Below are 23722 nucleotides of genomic sequence, written 5' to 3'. Positions count from 1 at the left end.
AGATTAAGAAAATCCAAACAAAAATGTTCAAAATCTGCTATCTATTCTTCATGTTGCTGAATAAATGACAGTTAAACTTTAGAAGGACAAAAGGTCAAGGAACTAGACAACTTAAAGTGAATAAATTCAACATCTGAGCATAATCTTTTTCTCTAGTCCTGAAACAGGTTGATTTCAACACAAATTCTTAGAATATTTGCCACTTAACTTTCAGGCTTATAGACAAAGTTGTAACAGATCTCAAGATGTGGAGTTGATTCAATGACAAAAACTTAATTTGAGCACTTTCTTTCATAGCTACTACAACCACAAAATCAATTTCTCTCAAAGGAGGTTTCAGTCTCAGAGGGTTCACATATAATCTCAATTAGCAAAAACAACAGGCAGCTTTCCGTTTATTCTTTACGCCATATCTTAGATGGGAAGAAAAAGGGAGTAAAACAAAAATTAATCTAGAAGAAATTTTTTCACTTAGATTACATAGACATCAGCTCATAATGAACTGGGAGATCTACAGTATACTGTATGGTAATTTAAGGAACAAAGCTTTCCAGGACTTGAGGTAGCTGCTTACAACAGGAGCTTAAAGCAAGATGAAGACAGGATACCTTATGAGAGAGACAGAATTTAATAACATTTTAATTGCAAGGAGTAAATCAAAATGAAAATTTGAAAAGTTAAAGCATATTTGTTTTTATTTATAGACAGTTATCACAAGAATTGTAAAGAAAAAGAGAGTATCAGAATGGAACTGGATAGTTTTCATGCTATAGCTAAGAATAAACAATGTTCCTACATATTATGGTTAGTGAGCACAGTATCAGTATAACAGTGAATCATGGTTATTTAAAAATATGTGGACCATAATCTGTGCTTTAGAAATAACTGTATATAGTGTTATAAGCTGAAAAGACGTCAAAAGAATACCAAATATACACCTGTGTATAAGAATTCAGAAAAGGTTGCATTCTGTAAAGTCAATCAACTGTATTAAAAATGACACAAATTCAAAACAAAATGCATGTTATATAAAAAAGGACTTTGTAAGACTTGCTTGCTGCATTAAATCCATAGTTTAATCCACGAAATTTCCTTTTAATTATCATTTAGACAGAAGCATGCAAATAGTTCTAGGATCTACTTCGAGTCTTCCCCAAATCCACTAAGGCTACATATTCTCTCTTCAGGAGCTAAGCAGGTATTCGGGTAGCTGCTTCCTCCTCTGCATCCGCTCGGTTTGCATTAATTTCTGCAAGTGTTCGGCCAAACCGTGCCCATTCATCATTTCGGGGGACAGCAATCTGCTGTTAAAAGAAATACAATGCTTTATGTACACTGAAATAAAAGATCATCTTACCCACTATTTTTCAGTGTTTTCAAATAATTTTTCCATTAAAAAGTAATAATTGACTTGAATGTCCCTTCCATAATTACAGCTACTATACCAATAATTTATAACATTTCAAAACAAAAGATAGTGTTTGAGAAGTGTGTTGTGACAGCCTCAGAAATGATTTTGCTATTATCAGCATCTGTGCAAGAGAGAATGACATGATGCTCTTTAAATATAACTCCTATGCACTATCTCATGGATTTTCTCGTGAGCAGGAAGGAATTTCTGAAGAATTTTTACTTCTTGCACATGAGTATGAAATAATTTTTGAAACATGGTTCATAAGAGGCTGATTTCTTGTTTAAGTATTTTTGTTTGGAGTATAAGATAACCTTTCTTGATGTATCTTAAACCTTTCGTCAAAAGGTATGCTGCTACTTACCAATTCAGTGACACATCAATAGTAAAAGGGGAAAGGACGCTTGGGATATATTTCCCTCACTGAAGCAGTTCAATAACCAAAAATTTTTGACAGCTGTCATTATAATATTGGAGGAATCTAGTATGCCATATTCGGAGAAGCCTGGTAGGCTGCAGTCCATGGGATCACGAAGAGTCGGACATGACTGAGTGACTTCACTTTCACTTTTCACTTTCATGCATTGGAGAAGGAAATGGCAACCCACTCCAGTGTTCTTGCCTGGAGAATCCCAGGGATGGGGGAGCCTGGTGGGCTGCCGTTTATGGGGTCGCACAGAGTCGGACACGACTGAAGAGACTTAGCAGCAGCAGCAGCAGTATGCCATATTAGGGCACAGAGCATTCAGTGTGGCAAATGGATGTGCCTGCTTCTAAATCTACTGTACGACTTTAGACTAGATGGGACAGTGATACCCAGTATTGTAGCTCCCAGACAAATGTGGCTATTTACATTTAAATTACCTAAAATGAAATAAAACTGAAAATTCAGTTATTCAGCTGTTCTAACCACATTTTAAGTGTTCAGTAGCCAAATCTGGCTAATGGCTACCATGTTGGATGGTGCAGATACAGAGTAATTCCATCTATGCAGAGAATTCAACTGGCTGCTCTACATGATCCAATTTACCTCTCTCCAGATGCAGTTGCTAGAGGCTGTGGGATTTCCAGACAGGATGGAGAATCATAAGGCACAGCAAAAGAAAAGAGTAACTAAGGCACTAGCCAGGGCTAAAACATGAGGATACCACTCCCGAGCACTGTGCACAGTCAACCCAAACAGTAAAGATGAGAGGGCTGCAACTCATCCTGTTGGGTTCATTCATAATGGCTTTGCAATAAGGCTCAAGGAGTCAAGAATGACATTTCATATAGTCATTAGGTAGCTCTTAAAAGATACTACTTTTAATTTGAGCTACCTGGTCCAAACAAATCTACGAATATAGAAAATAAAATCTTATCTCAATGTCAATTCTGTAAAGCCCCCAAGTCCAACTATAACTAAATTTCTTCTGCTTGAAGAATTTCTAATTTCCAGCAATGCATGCTGGAAAGTACTTTCGACATATGATACTACCCTCAAAATTTGTTGCATAGGGACACAGGACATTCAGTTTAGAAAGGAAACTAATCTCAAGAGTTGCTTCTGTAATGAAAAGTAAGTTTTATCTTTACAAACACATGGGTTATTCAATTCATGAACCTCAAAGACTAGATTTAACCACAAAGATACTGTCACTATAGTTCCATGAAAGCTAAATAGATGTGTCAAAATTATAGGCAGTGAGCCCCATACCTCTCCCACATCATATATAACAATCTGTCCTTCAGAATCACCCACGGCAATCTCTCTTCCAGAATGGGTCCATCTTACACGATTAAGAGCAGGATTACCTTCCACAGAAATGCTTGCAGTTGGCACCTAAAGTCATTTAAAATACAGTTCAGTGTTAAAAGTTTCATCAGGATTTCTATAAACATGTAAAATAGTAATTCCTTTTCCTCCAATCTGGCTAGGTTTTTGAAAACAAAGATGAAAATAGATAAAGAATTTTCCCAACTTTCTTCCTGTTCAGTGATATATTTTGAATGACATTACAGTCAATCCTTGAAAATGGTTTGGGAAAATAACTTAAGTCCTTTCATAAGAAATCTTCACATGACTGGACACATCATTTTGAGAAATCTTCTCTTTAATAAAGGATTCTTTGTTGTTTTGACTTTTTTAAGAAGTCAAGCCGTTTGAAAACAGATGGCCAAAACCTCTTTTAAAGAAACATCTCAGAAGCCCGCATAAACAGATTATGGTTCAATTTTAGAGGACAGGAGTTACTTTTGTAGCTTGTGTCTCTGTTAGCTAAAACCTGTGATTTGATCCACAGATTCTACAGTTCATACCAAAGATGCAGTATGGGTCATTCCAAAGCCCTTGTTCCCATGAACTATCTGGAGCAAGGCAAGATGACAGCACCAACACAATGGCACCATCCCTCGGATTATGACCGTACCCTCTGCTATGCTGAGGGAAAAGAAATTATCTGCCACTCACAGAGCAAACCTTCAATGTTTGACTCAGAACAGAATCACAATATTTTTAAATTTCTGAAACCTGATTAAAAATAATCCTTCTATTTGACATAAGTCATCCCCAAATGACTAATTTAACCTTCTAGAATGCCAAAATAGTTGTAAGAGAAAAATTATAACTTAGCTTTATTGTGAGTTAAATTATAGAACAGATCAAAATTGAATTGTAACCACAAATGCCTAACATGAAAATCCAAATTAAGAAAATTGGTACCACTCTAGATAACCAGAAATGTATAATTAAGTCCAGTCATGTATCCAGAACTCAATATCTTTCCCTAGCAGTATCTGAATGTTGCTCTTCAAACTACTAGAGCAGAAGTTAGCATGATGTTAAAATACTTGTATTTCCAATATATAAATTTCTTCTCCTGTATAATCAACTAATTTACTTAAAGGATTATGATAACATATATTTAGCCACTAGAAATAAGAAGAGATGTGAGAAACAGTGGCTGTGGGAGAAGGCACCAAGAGACTTTCTCAATAACTTTTATTGATAGAACTGCTAATGTACTTCTTAACCACCACACTGCAATACAGAATTCTAAGAACACTCTAAGCCTCTGCCTACATTGCTAAAAACAAACATAGTTAAGAATAAATAATAGCTGCAGTTAAATTTCATTCCAAATAAGTCATTTTAGTATAATAATTATGAAATTTGATTATTTCTATATTAATGTTATAGTAACAGTAACACTGTTTTTAATCTTTCACAGAGCAAGTCATGAAAATACATTTTGTGTCACTCAAGTCAGCTTAAGACTAGTATTTACGGATAATATACAATTCTACCAAGGCTAAGAGATGATTCAGAAATTCAAAATTAAGGTTAACATATGTCAACAGCCTGAAACTATCTGCTTTCTAGCCTATGAATGAAAAATATCCCAGTTGCCTTATGAATGAGACTTTGCCAGGACATGAAGAGATGTGACAATGCTTTTTAGAAGTAAAAGGAATGCCCCAGTGGTCCTGGCAATAGTATTTCTCCCTTCAGTTCTGCACAGCAGGCTGTTTATTATTTAGGGTACAAAGCTTATTTGCTTTCTTTGTGATGAAGCTACAATCACAGAGTCCTTTCACATTCCTTGGGATAAAAGGAATTTCACAAATTATTCAATAAATCTCCAATTTTCCATTTTTCAGTGCAATTTTTGTTATTTTCCTGCTCACCTCTGTATCATTATTGAGATTCCACAAATCCAGCCTACCCATGCCATCCACACAGGCAAACAGGGCTGGGTGAGTGGGTGACCACATAACATCATAAACATAGTCTGAATTATCTTCAAATGAGTACAAAGGCTTGTTATTCTGAAAGGGAAAAGTTGATTTTTAGCACAGCAAAATATGACATACATTCAATAAGTATGATAACATTTTATGATACTTAACTCAGCCTAGAAAAAGTTCCTATAATCTGTTTCACTATAGAATTACCTGAAGTTATGAAGTACGAATCAACAACTGGACTGCATTCTCTATTTACCTTGTAGACACCATACTGTTTTTAAAAAGGAATAGGATGTGCTGAAGATTCTGGAAAGATGAGAGCAATGGCACTATACTTTTTGAATCTCCTCTAAATCTCCCCATAAACCCAGACAAAGCACCAAGGATAGCAAAAACCAAAGATTCATAAACAACATCTACAACAAAATCAGGAGACAAAACTTCAAATGTAAACAGGTGGAAACCTTGGCCAACTATGAGATCTGCATGGCACATCTGTGTGAGAAGAAGTATAGGAAGGCACAAGGGCTGCTCACAGCTGGAGAATAGAACAGAAAAGCCTTTCAGTACACAGCGGGTTATCACTGGACAGCATGGGGGTCAGTCTGAGAACAGCAGTAGAGACTGGGAGGGAGTCAACACAATTCCATTTACACACCGAAGGCAGACTCCGTTGTGATAGAAGTAAGGTCTAATGATGCAGTCTGAGCCCCGAAAAACTCACAAAATTAACAAATCAAAGCTCCCTTTCCAAGACAAAGTCTCACCAAAAAGAAACTGAAGGGAATGGAATCCAAGTTGCGGAACACAGCACAATAGGGACAAGGGAAAGAGAAGGTTCAGATAAAGGTGGTGGAGAGGAACGGAAAAGATACATTTCAGAAAGTACAAGACACAGAAAGATATATATCCACTTTGCAAAAAACCTAGGAGAGCTTTAACCTAGACTACAAAACTAGAAAGGACTTCCCAGGTAGCTCAGTGGTAAAGAATCCACCTGCCAAAGCAGGAGACACAGGTTCTATCCCTGATTCAGGAAGATCCCCTGGAGAAGGAAATGGCAACCCACTGCAGTATTCTTGCCTGGAAAATCCCATGGGCAGAAGAGTCTGGCGGGTTATAGTCCATGGGATCGCAAAGAGTAGGACACAACTGAGCCACTAAACAACAACAACATGAAACTAGAAAAGTTATCTATGCCCGTTCCCTCCTTAAACACATAGAAAAACTCATTTCACTACTAGATAATAAGGAACAAAAAAAAGGATCTCAGTCAAATCTCACACAAAGTTATTGTGACAGATCTTTAACAAGTGTAAGGATGTCATGACAATTATATGTGAAAAGAACAGTCTTTTCAACAAGTGATGCTGGGACAACTGTATATACACATGCAGAAGAATGAAGTTGGACCCCTCCTTCCCCACATCAAACCCAGAAATTAACTCAAAAATATCTTAGATCTGAATATAAGAGGTAAAATAATACAACTTCTAAATACAAGAGGTAAAAACAGTAAAACTTAGGAGAAAGCACAGGAGTAAGTCATTGTGACTTTGGACTTGTCAATGATTTCTTAGATGAGATAAAAGCACAAATGACAAAAAAAAAAAGTATATATATTGGGGTAAATCAAAATTTAAAACCCTTGTGCTTCAAATAATGCCCTCAAGAAAGTGAAGAGAGCCTATACAATGGGCGAAAATATTTGGAAATAATATATCTATAAGTAACTCGTATCTACAAATCTTAACAATACTTGAATAAAAAGGCAAACAACCCAATTAAAACTTGGGCAAAGTTTTAATAGGCATTTCTCCAGAGAAGATCTACAAATACAAATAAGCACTTGAAAAGATGTCCAATATCATTATCCATCATGGGAATGCAAATCAAAACCACAATGGAATATCATTTCATACCACCAGGATGGCTTAAATAAAATCCCCAAACCACTGAATTGTACACTGTTAAATGATGAATCTTATGGTATATGAATTATATCTCAATAACACCATTATTTTTAAAAAAAAGAGATAAACTGAATTTTTTTCAAAGTGATAGACAAATGAGATTAACAAAGATATACCTGTAATGGTAGGCCCTAAAAAAGAAAATCAAAGCAATACTATAGAATACAAAAATAATAATTTTAGAGAACTCTCCTAAAATAAAAGACAGCCTGAAATTCATATTAGAGTATCTTGTGTATCTACACAATCAACCCTTAAAAAAAAAGAAAAAAAAATTTGATCATCCAGATTTTTAAAGACCAAGTTATGAGGTAATGAAAAAAATAGGATTGTCATCAGACTTTTTGACAATGCTTTTGCCAGAAAACAACAGTAATATATTTAAGGTAATCAAAAAATGTAAACTGTAGATTTTATATACAGCCAAACTGGTTTCCCCGGTGGCTCAGTGGTAAAGAATCACCTGCAATCCAGGAGAAACAGGAGACATGGGTTTGATCCCTGGGTCCGGAAGATCCCCTGGAGGAGGCCATGGCAACCCACTACAATATTTTTGCCTGAAGAATCCCATGGACAGAGGAGCCTGGCGGGCTACAGTGCATGGAGTCACAAGAATTGGACATGACTGAAGCGACTTAGCAGATAGCACAAACTGACCTTCGTAGACAGACTCTTGTGAATACAGGAATAACACACCCATGAGCACCTCCTGAGGAATCTACTGCAGAAGAAGCTCCAGATGACCAAAAAGAATGAAGAGATGTCAACATAAGGACTGGGGGACACTAAGCTTCTCCTTACAGAATTATAAACAATCTGCAACTATACACAACAGTATGAACGATACCACAGAATGCAAAATCCAGACTGTGAGAAACTAACAGGACCACCAAACTGGTTTCTTCAACAGCAGTAGCAGCAAGACAGAGAAGGAAACCCTACTTTTAAGAGAAGGACTCAAAGGATGGGTTAATCACAAATAAATGAACCTCATCTGGATTCGGCTTCAAACAAATAAAAGGTAAAAAACAAAAAAAATTTTTTAAATTGAGTACCGATCACCTATTTGATGAAATTAAGGAATCACTATTATTCATTTAGGGGGAGAGTGCAACAGTGATATGGTAGTATTACAGGTTTTTTTTGTTTTGTAGATATAATACTGCATACTATGTCTTTGTTTAAAATAATCCAGTGGTAGGGAGGGAATGTACGTAGGAATAGATCAAACAAGGTTGGTCACGTGTTGATAATTTTAGGAGCTAGGTAATGAGCACTACAGTTTAATTATACTCCTCTTTCTGCTTTTGTATCTATTTGGAATTTTCTATAACAAAAAGTTTAAAATTATAAATCTAAAATTTTCCAGGTATCAAAGTAAATGTCAACTGCATGATTATCTTAAAAGCCAAAAAAAATCTGTTTGTAATTAAGAAAATAAAAATTTTAAACAAACTTAAAAGTAAGCTAAAAACAGAAAGTAAGAGTTTTTTTCCTTAAGATCATTATTTTCCTGTAACTCCCCTTGGCAACAATGCCAAGGCAACAATGAGTATCACGATCATTTGCAGAGCTTTTAAGAAATTCAGACGCAGGGCCCCACCTTCCCTGTGCATCCTGAGTCTCTCTGGTGTTGCTCCACTAAAGGTTCTGATGCACATCAGTGATTAACAAACACCCTGCTCAGAAATAGCAAGGAAAGATAAAAAAGCTTTCTTAAGTGAACAAGGCAAAGAAATAGAGCAGAACAATAGAATGGTAAAGACTAGAGATCTCTTCAACAAAACTGGAGATACCAAGGGAACATTACAAGAAAACATGGGCACAATAAAGGACAGAAGTGGCAAGAACCTAACAGAAGCAGAAAAGATTAAGAAGAGTGGCAAGAATACACAGAAGAACTACACAATAATGTCTTAATGACCCGGAGAACCACAATGGTGTGGTCATTCACCTGGAGCCAGACATCCTGGAGTGTGAAATCAAGTGGGTCTTAAAAAGCATTACTATGAACAAAGCTAGTGGAGGTGATGGAATTCCAGTTGAGCTATTTAAAATCCTAAAAGATGATGCTGTTAAAATGCTGCACTCAGTATGCCAGCAGATTTGGAAAACTCAGCAGTGGCCATAGGACTGGAAAAGGTCAGTTTTCATTCCAATCCCAAAGCAAGACAATGCCAAAGAATGCTCAAACTACAATTGTGCTCATTTCACATGCTAGCAAGGTAATGCTCAAAATCTTTCAAGCTAGGCTTCAATAGTACTTGCACTGAGAACTTCCAGATGTATAAGTTGGATGTAGGAAAGGCAGAAGAACCAGAGATGAAATTGCCAACATCTGACGGATCATAGAAAAAGCAGGGGAATTCTAGAAAAAACATCTACTTTTGCTTCATTTTCTACACTAAAGCCACTGACTATGTGGATGACAACAAACTGAAAATTCTTAAGAGATGGAAATACCAGACCACCTTACTGCCTCCTGAGAAACCTGTATACAGGTCAGGAGGCACCAGTTAGAACTGGACATGGAACAGTGGACTGGTTCAAAATTGGGAAAGGAGTATGTCAAAGCTTATTTAACTTATATGCAGAATACATCATGTGAAATGCCGGGCTGGATGAATCACAAGCTGGAATCAGACATGCAGATGATGGCAGAAAGTGAAGAGGAATTAAAGAGCCTCTTAATGAGGGTGAAAAAGGAGAGTGAAAAAGCTGGCTTAAAACTCAACATTCAAAAACTAAGAGTGGGGAAAACATGGAAAACAGTGAATATTTTCCTGGGCTCCAAAATCACTGCAGTGACTGCAGCAACGAAATTAAAAGACGCTTGCTCCTTGGAAGAAAAGCTACAACAAACCTAGACAGTGTTTTGCGAAGCAGAGACATCACTTTGCCAACAAAGGTCCATATACTCAAAGCTATGGTTTTTCCAATAGTCATGTACGGATGTGAGAGTTGGAACATGCAGAAGGCTGAGTACCAAACAATCTGATGCTTTCGAATTGTGATGCTGGAGAAGACTCTTGAGAGTCCCTTGGACAGCAAGGAGGTCAAACCAGTCCATCCGAAAGGAAATCAACTCTGAATATTCACTGGAAGGACTGATGAAGCTGAAGCTCCAATACTTTGGCCACCTGATGTGAACTCATTGGAAAAGACCCTGATGCTGGGAAAGATTGAAGGCAAGAGAAGGGGGCGACAGAGGATGAGAAGATTGGATGGCATCACCAACTTAATTGACATGAGTTTTAGCAAACTCCGGGAGACAGTAAAGGACAGGGAAGCCTGGCATGCGGCAGTCCATGGGGTTGTAAAGAGCTGGACACAACTGAGCGACTGAACAACAAGGTCTGTAAATCCTGAGGTGATTGTATACTTCAAGAAAATCCCATTTTTAGGCAATTTTATGGTCTCTCATCAAAGACTTAATACAGTTGTTCACAGTCATGTGCACATACATGTTCAACTCTGTAAGAATATATATTGGTCTACAAGATTTTTTTAAATTTAAAATACTGGTAAAACTATTTTGGAAAATTGCTCAGCAGTATCAACTGAAAGTGTGCATATCTTATGGCCAAGTATTTCCCTAAGTATATGCCCAACAGAAACAAGTGTTTATGTCCACCAAAAGACACCTACAACTATGCTCATAGCAACATTATCCATAACCCAACCCCAAACTACAATTAACCCACATACCATCAGCAGCAGAATGGATAAATTATAGTATATTTACATAAGGGAATACTATATATGTGAGACAATGAACATCTAATAATCTACAACTACATTCAACAAAATGGAATGACCCTTACAAATATAATGAACAAAAAAGCCAAACACAAATAAGTACATATCATGATTCCATTTTTTATAAAATATGAAAAATTTAATATACTAATTTGAATAAAACACATAAAATTATATATAAAGTGAAAAAGAATATTGTGGAATGTCTCAGGAAATTATTAATAAAATTCTTCATCTAATTAAGTGGACTATGATGCAGCCAGAGAAAAAGAGCAGGATGCATTAAAACTGGGTAAAAGATATTAAAAATAAAAATACAATAAAGGCAACATTTCCAAATTTATAAAATGTAATTAGAAACCTTTGGTAATTTTTTCAAGTTTAACAGTCATCCAAGGATTAACAATTTTGCCCCTCAAAGAGAAAGAAAGAACACACACAATACCAAAATTGTTCATTAATATATTAATCTTATATATGACAATGCAAATTAAAATCCCAAATGGATCACTTGAAATACTTTTTAATAGTAATATCTTTTCTTAATTTGATGAGAACTTCTGCCTAAATGGAAGAGAGGCAGCATGAAAGAGCTGAAGAGGGACACAGGACCTAGACTCTTATTTCAGGGCTTTAAGGCTTTGGAGAAGTCATCTCATCATTGCAGGCCCCTGCTTCCTTATTTGCAAAACAAAAGTTCTGTATCAGTGGTTCTGAACTTTGACTATACATTGTAATCCCCCTAGTCCTGGAGAGATTTTCAAAATTATGCTGTTGCCAAGTCTCCTTAGATACTATGATTTAATCAGTCTCAGGTGCCAGGTGAGCACTAAAAGTTTTAAAAATTGCCAAGGTGATTCTAATATGACCAAAACTGAGAGCTACTGAACTAGATGATGTCTAAAGGTCACTGCCGCTCTAAAATTCTTACAAACAAAAGGTTTGCAAATACATTTGCCAAAAAGAATTAATCAAAAGAATGTATTGTTTCTTGAACAACAGATAGCATTTGAATAATCAAAGGCAACTCGTTGTAGTACATGGTGAAAATAAACACTGAATGGTCAAGAGACAAACCATATATATATATTTTTTAGTTCTTTACAGTTATGTATTGGGTTAAATAGTGTCCTGCCCACCCCAGCCCCACAACTCCCTGCCAAATTCAAGTCTGTCTGGAACTTGTAAATGTGACATTATTGGAAAAAGGGTCTTTTGCAGACTTAATTAAACTGGGGTTATACTGCTTAGAGTAGGCCCTGAATCTAGCATGACTGTTGTCTTAAAAGAAGAGAAAAATCTGGACAGACATGTAGGGAGAGTGCCAGGTGACAACAGAGGCAGAAACTGGAGTGATGCACCTGGAAGCCAAAAGGCACAAGATTGTTAGCAACCCTGAAAACTAGAAAAGAGACAGGGGAAGACGGATAGATTCTCCCTCAGAGCCTCCAAAAGTAACCAACCTTGCCAACACCTTGATTTCAGACTTCTAGCCTCCTGTGAGAGAATAAATTTCTGTTGTTTTAAGTTACCCAGTTTGTGACAATCTGATATGGCAGCCCTAGGAAATGTATACAGTAATTCTATATTTTTCTGGGGGCATCTGGGGAGTTCTAGATTAATAACCAAAGAGTCCCTATAGTAAATCCATGAACATAACGGTAAGGTACTCTCCAGAGAAGTGGGAAATAAGTACGTCCTCACTTGAATCAAGATAGAAATAAACAGATTCTCATGAAAAAGAAACAATTCCAAGGGCAGAAATACCTTTCTATATAACCTGAAAGAAGATACTAACTTTTTGAGAAGGAATGTATGTATCCTAAAAAGAAATGGAAATATAAAGAAGCAATCTTATAAGAAAACTGAAGAAATGCCTAATTCAAGCACTGTCCTGGAGACAGTGTCTCTGTCAACGGATTCTGAGGATTACCATCTATGGCAGGGTTATCTCTATGTGAAGATGAACGAATCAGGCTATCTTTGCTTGATGTCATTAAACATTCAAATTAGAAAACGTCTTTTGCTCCAATTCCTTGCTTACCAAGCAACCTTCTGATTATAATTTGGCTTCCCATGTGGGTTGTCCAATACAGGGAAACAATGAACTGGTCAGGCAAGTATGAGTATCTGGGCCTTCTGGCAGTTGTTTCTCAGTGTAAATTAATAAACTGACCTTCTCCCACGTATCAGTGTCGTAGACACCTGTGAGTTCTAATTAGTACTCCCTAGCTAATCAACTCTAGTAGACTGATAAAACTGAGTTTCTGAATATGCAAAGAACAGGCTGGACACTGGCCAACAACAAGTTATTACAGTAAATGCTGCCCTGGAGGACTGGGTCCTGATGGTCAGGCAGCATTTTCCAAGAAACATCCCAACTTCAGAGCATTTCTTCATTTTAATTTGTCTAATAGGTGCATAGTTGCTATTAGAAGCATTAGTAAAATCTCTTTAACCCTCTTTTAAAGCAGATATTTTCCAAGAGTTAAATAGGTTTAAGCTTTTCAAATAAGGAGGGAATTTAAGACATCAGAAACTGTGAAATAATTTTAAGGTGTATATGGACTATAAAAGTTCAAGAACTACCTATTCTGAGAAATACATTAATGATTTTAACTTTGTCACTTTATGGTAAATATGCTCCTGAAAGGCATCAGTTCTGAGATTAGAATATATTGTGCATATATTAATATTTTGTCCTCCATATAAATAATTCTTATATTTTAAGAGTACGTAGTAAGTACAGTTAAATGTGGTTGGAATATTAAGCTCATTTATTAGGTCTACCCCTAATCAAGTACTCATGGAATCCTCAAGTTATCTTCAAGATAACCATTCTATTCCTCCTACCATTCTTCAGGACTGCCAAAGTACTTCTGCTGTGAATCTTCAAATTTGGTATTTTAAAAAGTTAACAGTGTCCTTATTTTAGAAGCAATATCTTGCTTGGTTTAAACTTCACCAAAATGTGGAGAACTATCTATCTTTATCTTCTTTATTAAAAATAACTGAGTTCAAAAAAGTAAAGAAAACAATTTGATGATCCAGAACCCTGTCACTGCATTAAAATCCCTGACTCTGCAAAAACTAGAAGATGACAGAAGATAGATTACTTAAATGAAATTTGAGGCAGTACCAATTGAGATTTCAAGTGATAGAGGATTTATAGAAAGGGAGAAAAAGAAAGAATCTTGTTTTGCTACTGGGGCAGAGTCACCTCTTAAAGGATACAAAGATACAGCAATATCTAATGATTCATTCCTCCAGTTTATGGGGACCCAATTCCTAGAGTCAGAAAACACTTAAAAAGTAGAGGCAAAGAAAAAAACATTTAAAGTCTGTTAAATTTATGAATTTGAAGATACTGGTTTAAAAAGCTTAAAGCTTTTTAAGCTGGAACAATGTTTTTAAGAAGAGATTATCTTAAAATTTTGCCTATTATTCATTATCATTGTATTGGAGAGCAGAGAGGCTCTACCAAGTTTTTAGAGAAGAAATGAAGACCAGTAACACAATTAACCATGAAGTATAAATCCAAGATCAAAGCAATAATGACTTTGGGAGTCATAATATGGCCAAACAAAAAAATACTTAGCAGATTGTTGCTCTTTCTTCCTTCATAGACTAGAACTATTTGTGTGATGAAAAGTAAGATTAAAAAGGTAATTCTTCTGATACAGTGTTGAGGGTGGGAGAAGGCAATGGCACCTCACTCCAGTACTCTTACCTGGCAAATCCCATGGACAGAGGAGCCTGGTGGGCTGCAGTCCATGGGGTCACTAGGAGTCGGACACAACTGAGCGACTTCACTTTCACTTTTCACTTTCATGCACTGGAGAAGGAAATGGCAACCCACTCCAGTGTTCTTGCCTGGAGAATCCCAGGGATCGGGGAGCCTGGTGGGCTGCCGTCTCTGGGGTCACACAGAGTTGGACATGACTGAAGTGACTTAGCAGTAGCAGTTAGCAGTATTGAGGGTATGTGATTTATCTTCTATAAAATCTTCGCTAACATTGGAGTGACCAAAGAATAGGGTGGTGGGGGGAAGGGAGCCATGTATTACAGTTGAATGAATAAATGAGTCTTCTATATGAAGCATAAGAAGGAAGCAATGCCTAGCTCAATTAGCAAAGAAAGAGATATGGCTGGCTGTCATTCTTATTCAGTAGGCAGTTTTATGTTGAAATACAGGAAAATACAAAAACAAAAAATATCAACCACCATGCAACCAGCTGTGTAGTACAAAAAAGCAAGCACCAGTCAGTCCACTATCACAGATGTAGGTACTGTTCTTATTTAGGCAAGATGAAGTCTTCATTTTCTAGTCCTATTTAGTGGTATATTTAAGAATGGAAACCTCAAATTTAAAGATAAAAGGATGGCAAACTGAAGCCCTGAGATATTAAAAATAACAAATCTACAAATAGATAAAAGATTCTTTTCAAATACTGAAAAAGGGTACTGACCAACAATCTAAGATGTAAGGTATCCAGATATCCAGAAATCTAGCCACTTAGGTGGCCACCTACAGCTAGAGAGAAACAATTGGCTTCATCTCTCCAATTTTGCATCTTGCTTTGGTTTTGCTAGCTGGATTATGCATTCCTTTGCTTACAGACATGAGAATCTTCTACCTCTACCTTTCTCCACTGTATAAATCTCATTCAAAAGCAAAAATTCAAGAGCAATCCAGGGAGGAAAACAGATGATAAACAAAATGTATTAACACTCTGCCTGATCTCCATGGAGGAGAAAAGGAGGAACTGAATGAACACTGTGAAGTCTCTATCATGCTAGATAGACACTGTGTTAAACAGTTTTTAATCTATTTTCCTTCATTAGACTTAAATGCTGTTTTTAATGCCTGCTAATTAATCCCAGAGACATTACTTTGCCAACAAAGATCCGTCTAGACAAGGCTATGGTTTTTCCAGTGGTCATGTATGGATGTGAGAGTTGGACTGTGAAGAAAGCTGAGTGCCAAAGAATTGATGCTTTTGAACTGTGGTGTTGGAGAAGACTCTTGAGAATTCTTTGGATTGCAAGATCCAACCAGTCCATTCTAAAGGAGATCAGTCCTGAGTGTTCTTTGGAAGGACTGATGCTGAAGCTGAAACTCCAATATTTTGGCCACCTCATGCAAAGAGTTGACTCATTGGAAAAGACTCTGATGCTGGGAGGGATTGGGGGCAGGAGGAGAAGGGGACAACAGAGGATGAGATGGCTGGATGGCATCACAGACTCGATGGACGTGAGTCTGCGTAAACTCCGGGAGTTGGTGATGGACAGGGAGGCCTGGCATGCTGCAATTCATGGGGTCACAAAGAGTCAGACACGACTGAGCGACTGAACTGAACTGAATTAATCCCAAATGTGCTTAGTCGCTCAGTCATGTCCGACTCCTTGCGACCCCATGGACTGTAGCCTGTCAGGCTCCTCTGTCTAGAGGGATTCTTCAGGCAAGAATACTGGAGTGTTGCCATGCCCTCCTCCAGGGGATCTTCCCAAACTAGGGATAGAACCCAGGTCTCCCGCATTGCAGGCAGATTCTTTACCATCTGAGCCACCACAGAAGTCCAAGAAAACTGGAGGTGGGGAGCCCATCCCTTTCTCCAGGGGAACTTTCCCACCCAGGAATCAAACCAAGGTCTCCTACATTGCAGGCAGATTCTTTACCAGGAAAGCCAATCCCAAACATGAAAATGTTGAATTTTAAGAGACAATTTGCTACCTCACTTCCTACTACACTGAAAGAAAGCATCAGGAAAGGACAAGAGTGAATAGTGAGTTCATCCCTGATTTACAAGATCAACACTTGATAAATAAATGATTCCACTGTAATAGTGAAGAAAATCTCTTAAAAGCACCAGGTTTTCTCAAAGAAATTGAAGAATCAAAGTTAAGGCAGATGAAAACATGAAAAAACACAGCTTAAAATTTAACTTAATTTAAACAGAATATGATATTCTAAGAAAGAGACTTTGTCAGCAACAATGTAATACTACAGAAAAGATAGACAGCAAAGTAAAGGCACTTTGGATTTGCCTTGAGACTTTTAACAATTCAGGGCAAGTCACATGTTTCTGGAATTGCTGGAGGATCAGGAAGCACTTCATAACATAAAAGGTTTTCCAAGGGTTATTTAAACACAAACAACCTGTATTATGTATTGTGGTCAACAAAAATAAATATGCATCCATAAGTATAAGGATTTACTTATGTATAAGTATTTATAATAAATTTACTTATTTAATATAAAATAATTTAAATATGAAATATAAATAAATTTACTTATACTATAATAATTTACAAGTATTTACACAATACTTTCCTAATGACTCAAGTTTATGACATAGTCTTGTTGTATAACAGTTTTTATCTATCTTTTCTCCAGTTTCCATCAGTTCTGTGAATCACTGCAGTTCTGAACATCTTCTAAAAGCTCTTCAAAGAGCAAATGCACAGCTTTTGTGCCAGGCTATAGGGGAGCTATATGAGAGTCATGTGAGATCTTCAGAGGCTTTTCCCCCAGCTCAGTTCAGAATAACAATTTCTATGCTTGAAATGCCAGAAGTGGTGGGACAACTGGTCTTGGTTATGAGCGGAGTTATCATACCTGTAAGCATATTTTTTAAAAACTTCAACATCTAGTTTACACTCATGTTCTGTGACTAGGTTTGATTTATCAGTAAATCATTCCAAGCTATTAGGAGGCTTTTCGTCTTTTCCATGTAGTATTAGAGCACCACCTTGTGTCAGAAACCTGAGCACCTGACCAGACATCTGTTTTTAGATACCTTAGTTGTCCAAAGTTTTACTGTCCAGTCAAATGATGAAGTGACAAAAAGATGTGAGAAGTCCACTGCTCCAACAGCTGAATGACAATGAATGCCAGTAATTGGTCCTTGATGTCCCTCGAACATCTCACTGATTCCAGCTTTGCTATTTCATAAGAGTGAAAACAGGGAAATCTCTTGTAAGTAGACCACTTACAAATATATGTTATCATAGATTTATCTATTATTATACTTTGACACAATTTCAATAAACTTAACTCTGTGCTCATAACACATCCAAATAATTATGTTGAGTGTTACTCTATCCATATTTGATAACACCACTAAAGCAGTAGTAAGTACATTCTGGAACCATCATCATGATGCTATTGATGACAGAACTCAAAAGTCCAATATCCAAGGTTCTGAGGTGGTGGAATAGAGACAAAGGGATGCTACATGTAAGAGAGAGAACCTAGGTTACTTTTAAAACAAAAGCTTTCAAGTGAAGGTGATCTGTATTTGCAATGAAATCTGAACACTCAATTTTTTTTTTTAGAGGAAGCAATTGATAAGGTACAGCTAGACAATTTCAAAACAGATTGAACAGCAGGAGAAATACTAGTCAATTTAAAATGTGTACGTGACATTACTGTACAATTATCAGGAGAAGTGAACTTTGAGCCAAGAAGGCTCAATGTCCAAATAAATCGAAACAGAAAAACAGTTGAAAATCTTATTTACAACTTTAAAGGTCAGTATGTAGTATATGAATTTTTGTATTTGTAACTGCAGAATGTTACTTCCTACCACTAACTTTTGTGAGCACGTCCACATATACGAAAATCACAACACACCACACCCCTCAAAATCTATTACTAGAACACATTATGATCTAAAATGACCTTTTATTTTTAAAAAGTATTTAACTTTACATACCTGAACTTAAATAACTTGTCACAAATAAGTGGCTCTAGGAGAGATTCCTACTTGAATTAAGAGGCAAATTGTTTTCATGAGATTATTCAAGGGAGAATTTTAAATAATTGCAAATTCCAGTTTAGATTTACCTGCCATGGCGACATGCTGTGTACACAGAACCTTCCTCGCTTCCAACAACGAAGTTGTTGACATCTCCAACAGGGAAGGACATAGATGTCACAGCGACTGCCTTTGACTGTTTATGAACCAATTCCATGCTATCCTACACAGAAAAAATTGAGATTATTTTGTAAACTTACAATTTAAAAATTTTTAAGAACATTTTCTAGTCTTAGTTTGTAAACCTTCTTTTACTATACTGCTTACATAAATTTAATTGATTAAAAGCAGGTTTGAAAATGAAGTATATATATCACAGATTATATTTCATACATGCTTAGATTTATAAACTGTTACTATAATACTATTATAAAACATTTATGAAAAATATACGGGTTTATATAGACTTAAAAAAATACCAATATTTGCCTCAAAACTTCAGAGTTTTCCTAGTTTAACCTACCTGTGGATGGGAAAGCATGTCCAGACTCCACGAACAAATTTTTCCATCAGTAGAGATACTAATCAGATTGTGAGCATTCTGTGTTCCAACAACATTTACACAATATACAGGATGCTAAAGAAAGAAATATTAAAGAAAGTTTTCTGGAATTATTTTCACCAAAAAGATGAAATAATTTTTAATGTATCATCACAGGTATTCTGTTTCATATCCAAACAGTCTCACATCATAAGGGCATTTTTAATGTGAAGTTTGATCTTATTCTGTGGATTAACAATAGATTATCTTAGAAGAGAGGTAAGTTTCTAATAAAATAGATTTCCAAAAATAAAAAAAAAGTCCTCATTCTTAGTTGCTAAATGATGAGGAATTCATACATCAAAGGAAACATATTTTGAGACTATTTTGACAGACACGACTAAGTATTTAATGATGAAGGAAATCTAATGGAAATAACCTCTTTACTTACTGTGTGTGCTGCAGCTGACAGTGGAGTTCTTTGCACTGGAGTTCTTTTATTGCTACGGTTATCCCACAGCACAATTTGGCCTGAATATGTACCACCCACAACAAGATTTGGATGAAATTTTGCAAATGTCGCAGACATAACGGCTGACTGTAAATAAGTAAGATTTTTATATTCAAGGGTCAAACGAAAGAAATGTGACAAGTTATAAGAATAAATCTATAATCAAAAACATTTTCCCTTTTATTGTAAGCTATCAGAGATTAAAACCACCAGTAAATACACACACTTAAAAATGTCATTTTGTTTAAGAACATAAAGATACAGCTCTAGAATAGTTTTGCTTAAAAGTCGAATGTAATGACTGTTTACAGAAATATTTAAGCAAACAACAAAGCAAAAACTATTTGAATACAGCATTAAATCAAAAGATAAGTGGCTCTACTTTAGCCTTTGACAGAAATCTGACAACAGAGTATAATGCTAGTTTTGATTCAGTTAAGTGTTTTGCAGAATTATTATATTATTAAAAGATTATAACTTATGCAACCAGAAAGGCTTGCAAATTCTAACCTCCCACTAAATCCACTTTAAAAATCTGCATCTGTTTCCTACTTCAAACATATGTTTCTACTTAAAACTATCTAGTTCCAACTCCTCAGGCCATGTATAAGTAATTCAGTGGGCCAACCATCTAATTGTATATTCAGCAAGTAAGTTCCTGAGAAACTCCCTGCAGAAAAGACATTTTATAAAAGATTCCTTTTATACAATCAATCACAATAACAGAAAATCACAACAGCAAAGGACTTTAGGTGTGATTAAACATAAGAGACATCAGAAAAGCTAGAAAACACAGATCATGTTGAATAGAGAAGTCTTCAGTTTTTTGTTAACATCTGTTTGCAAATATGGGGTGGTTTAGTAAATGCCAATCCAATGAAATCATTATGTTGACAAGAAAAGAAAAAAGGCACTGTCTAAATTCATTAGTGAATTCTTAAACTGGGAGAAGACTGCTAAAAGACTATCTTACCTGGCAGTGAAACACATACTCTGGAGTAGTTTTTTTGTATTTCATATTCCATACAAGGGCCACACCGTCAGGCTCATGAGGAGCATCTTCGTTGTTGTTATAGGAAGCCACCAGTAATTCTGGATACTGCTCGCAAGAATCAAGTGGGGAAAAAATGCTATGCATAATAACTGTTTTACATTCCTAGTTACTCAACTTTTTTAATTAAATTATTCTGAAAATGCAAATTCCTAACACTTCATCAAGAAATACATCTCTAGAGTTATGCTCTCTGCAACATCAGTAAAACTTTGAATTAGTAAGGTTATTTTAAAGGTTTTAATGTTAAAATATTTTATTAAAATGTGTTGCAATTCTATCCAAAGGATAGAATTAAAATAGGTAAGCAATTAAAATAAGTAAAACTAAGTTGTGGCATAAATAAAACCTTGAGTTTTAAATAGTGTTCCCAATCCTTTCTTCCTAAGTACATAAGGCAACCATAACATTAGAGCCATCATCCATTGTTATAATATACATTGATTTAATTATACAAAGTTTCCATAATTAAAATACAACTACCTGCTTATTGTAATTCAAAAACGGGTAAACAGAAACCAATTTTGTTATTGTAATTTACCTGAGATGACCAATCCAAACAACTAACGACTCGATGCTTTGACCAACGTTCGTCAAAAAACTGTCGATTTAATGACAGTTTAGCACCTGCTTGAATCTCTCTACAGAAAAAAAACAAAAACAAAAAACCAACAACTGTGTTATAACTTCCCACTCTTAAAGTAATTAAACATTGCGGACACCATAATTTTAGCAACTATACTTACCCTTCTTTGTCTTCCAAATCTCTTCCACTGTAGTCAAAGAAGATGTTAATCTGCTCTGAAAGAGCTCTTTCTACAATTCTTGTGGAATGGTCAAAGAAACTTAAAAATTCCTCAGAGTGCAAGATTTGCTGCTTTTCTTCTTCAGTCAGCTCATGAGGAGGAGCTGTAAAACAAATGTTTTTCTAAAGTCTGATATATGCCACTCAAATCATGTCACTTCACTATCACAATTTGGATCAATGAAAGCAACTCATTTTTTAAGCAGATTCACCTCTTTGATTTAGAGCATTTTATTCTACTTTAGTGCATAAATAATAAAAAAACAATCTTAACAGGAATCAATAAAATTGTTTAAATTCTTTTAAGTTAAATTCTTTAAGGTACCTTTACTATCACTTTCTTCATCTTTCTTTAAAGTTTTCTCTTCCTCAGGTTCAATAGGTGGCTTAGGAGTCACCACGTCATCTTCTTCTTCTTCATCTGAATAAAAACAAAGCAGTAACACAAAAATTATTTTTATGACAATAACTGAAAGCTCTTGAGGTAATTATTTCAGAAAGTATCACAACTTTTTAGGTAGAAGCACAAGTGAACCACTCATAAGATAGAATGAGGAGAAATAATGAAAATTTTATCAATACAGTTTTTAAAAAAGAATTAAGTGGACCTTCTTTATCCATACCTAACATGGTAAGTCAGCAACAGCCATATCAAATTCTGTAGCTACATAAACTGAAATAAGATATATAAGCAACTAGGATGAGTTCCTCATGTAAATCTCTAAAAGCTTGCAAGCATTTATCATTCCAGACAGAACAACATGCAACTCCTACATAGTTTTATGTAGCATGCTGACATATTAATGCTGTAAAATGAAAAAAATCAAATGTCTAAAATAGCCTACAGAGTTGGCTGCTTACTTGTGATCTGAAACCATCAGTGTCTAATGGATCTTCATATGGCATAAAGACGGCTTACATTAACTCTCAGGTTGCTATTTGAGAGGCAGATTTTAAAGATAATAGCTACGAGACCACATTTTCTATTCTGTCATTTTAAATGCAAGTCTCATTATCTACTGTTATATGATGTGGCAATAAGCACTTAAAATAATGTTTTCTTAACTTGAATAAAAATACACATTGAGACAATAGACAATGTTTACAAGACTTGTAAAAATGACTAACTCTCCTCTTACACAACCAAACCAGGAAAATAACTTTACTTATTTTAAAATGTTACAGAACATACAACTCTGCCTACCTTCTCTTTCGCTACATACGGAGATGGATTTTTATGAAGAAAATGCTTATTTTTATTGCCTAAACAGATGCGTCATTTGTCTATGAGGGAATGGCAGCAGGCATCTGTAGCAGAGTCCATCTCAAGTAATGAGAGCCTATTCAATAAGGGGACTTTACTTGTTATAGTCATTTCCCCGACCCATGTTCAAAATTATCTAAAACACACTAACATACGACATACACAAAAGAACGGTCAAGTATGGGAACCAGCTGCCAAGTCATGGTCCCAGCAGCCAGGCCAGCTGACTAGATAGCAACAACCAGATGGCACTGCTGGGATTGTGTCTTTCTGCTACAAGGTGGCAATGGGATGGCATAACATTCTTCCGCTTGACTGCTTCCAATCCTGTCTCTCCCCAATGGCGAGCCTGTGCAATTACCCACACTCCAGGAGGCCTACAGATAAGCCTTTACCCTGCAAACAAAATGCAGCTTGTAGGCCACACCAGCTGCCAAACCACACACATAGTGTTAGGTTTGGAAAGCTATGAAAATCTTTCTAACTCTATAGTATAAGCAATAAAAATATAACTGTACCTTTAGGAAAGAAAGCTTTAAATGACACTGTATAATGCACACAATGATACAACCTCCAACTTAATCAAAATGATAATGACGTATGCCAATCCTACATTACTTGAAATTGAGCGATTTTTACGTTCTGACAAGTTTACAGAACTAGGATAAATGGCACGAATGATTTCAATATATGCTCATACTTTTGAACCAAATGGTGAAGGTTAAAATTTTTCCTTTCAAGGGCCTCAATCAGCCACAAAGGAAAACAGTAATCACTGTCTTTTCAGCCAGCCCAACCGCATTTGTCAGCCCTTTCTCCGTCAATGCAGCCAGAGCAATCAACCTGCCAAACATTCAGAATGGAAAAACAATCTGAAAATACAGGGTATAATCCCCCTGCCAGTGAAAATGGCCATTTCAA

The 23722-nt window shown here is 36.0% G+C and overlaps 1 protein-coding gene across 5 annotated transcripts in view; it reads right to left on the bottom strand.

Moving 5' to 3' along the window:
• Positions 1–668: 668 nt before the first annotated feature.
• The window catches only part of DYNC1I2 (dynein, cytoplasmic 1, intermediate chain 2), a 54216-nt gene continuing 31162 nt past the window's right edge, over positions 669–23722 (bottom strand). For 4 of the 5 annotated variants that reach the window (XM_010843815.1, XM_010843818.1, XM_010843814.1 and 1 more), the window contains 11 exons: positions 21863–21958; positions 21479–21641; positions 21274–21373; positions 20655–20780; positions 19622–19768; positions 19153–19266; positions 18719–18852; positions 17670–17814; positions 5078–5218; positions 3108–3233; positions 669–1304 (listed from right to left, as the gene is read on the bottom strand). In XM_010843815.1, coding sequence (XP_010842117.1) covers positions 1191–1304; positions 3108–3233; positions 5078–5218; positions 17670–17814; positions 18719–18852; positions 19153–19266; positions 19622–19768; positions 20655–20780; positions 21274–21373; positions 21479–21641; positions 21863–21958 — 1406 coding nt within the window. In that variant the 3' untranslated portion in view covers positions 669–1190. The remainder of the gene's footprint in view (positions 1305–3107; positions 3234–5077; positions 5219–17669; positions 17815–18718; positions 18853–19152; positions 19267–19621; positions 19769–20654; positions 20781–21273; positions 21374–21478; positions 21642–21862; positions 21959–23722) is intronic. The other variant, XM_010843816.1, reaches the window with a different exon arrangement.

Source organism: Bison bison, unplaced genomic scaffold (assembly GCF_000754665.1).
Source record: "Bison bison bison isolate TAMUID 2011002044 unplaced genomic scaffold, Bison_UMD1.0 scf7180017864190, whole genome shotgun sequence".
Lineage (NCBI taxonomy): Eukaryota > Metazoa > Chordata > Mammalia > Artiodactyla > Bovidae > Bison > Bison bison.
Note: the sequence above shows the minus strand (reverse complement) of the source record. Positions and strands in the feature narration are given on the sequence as shown.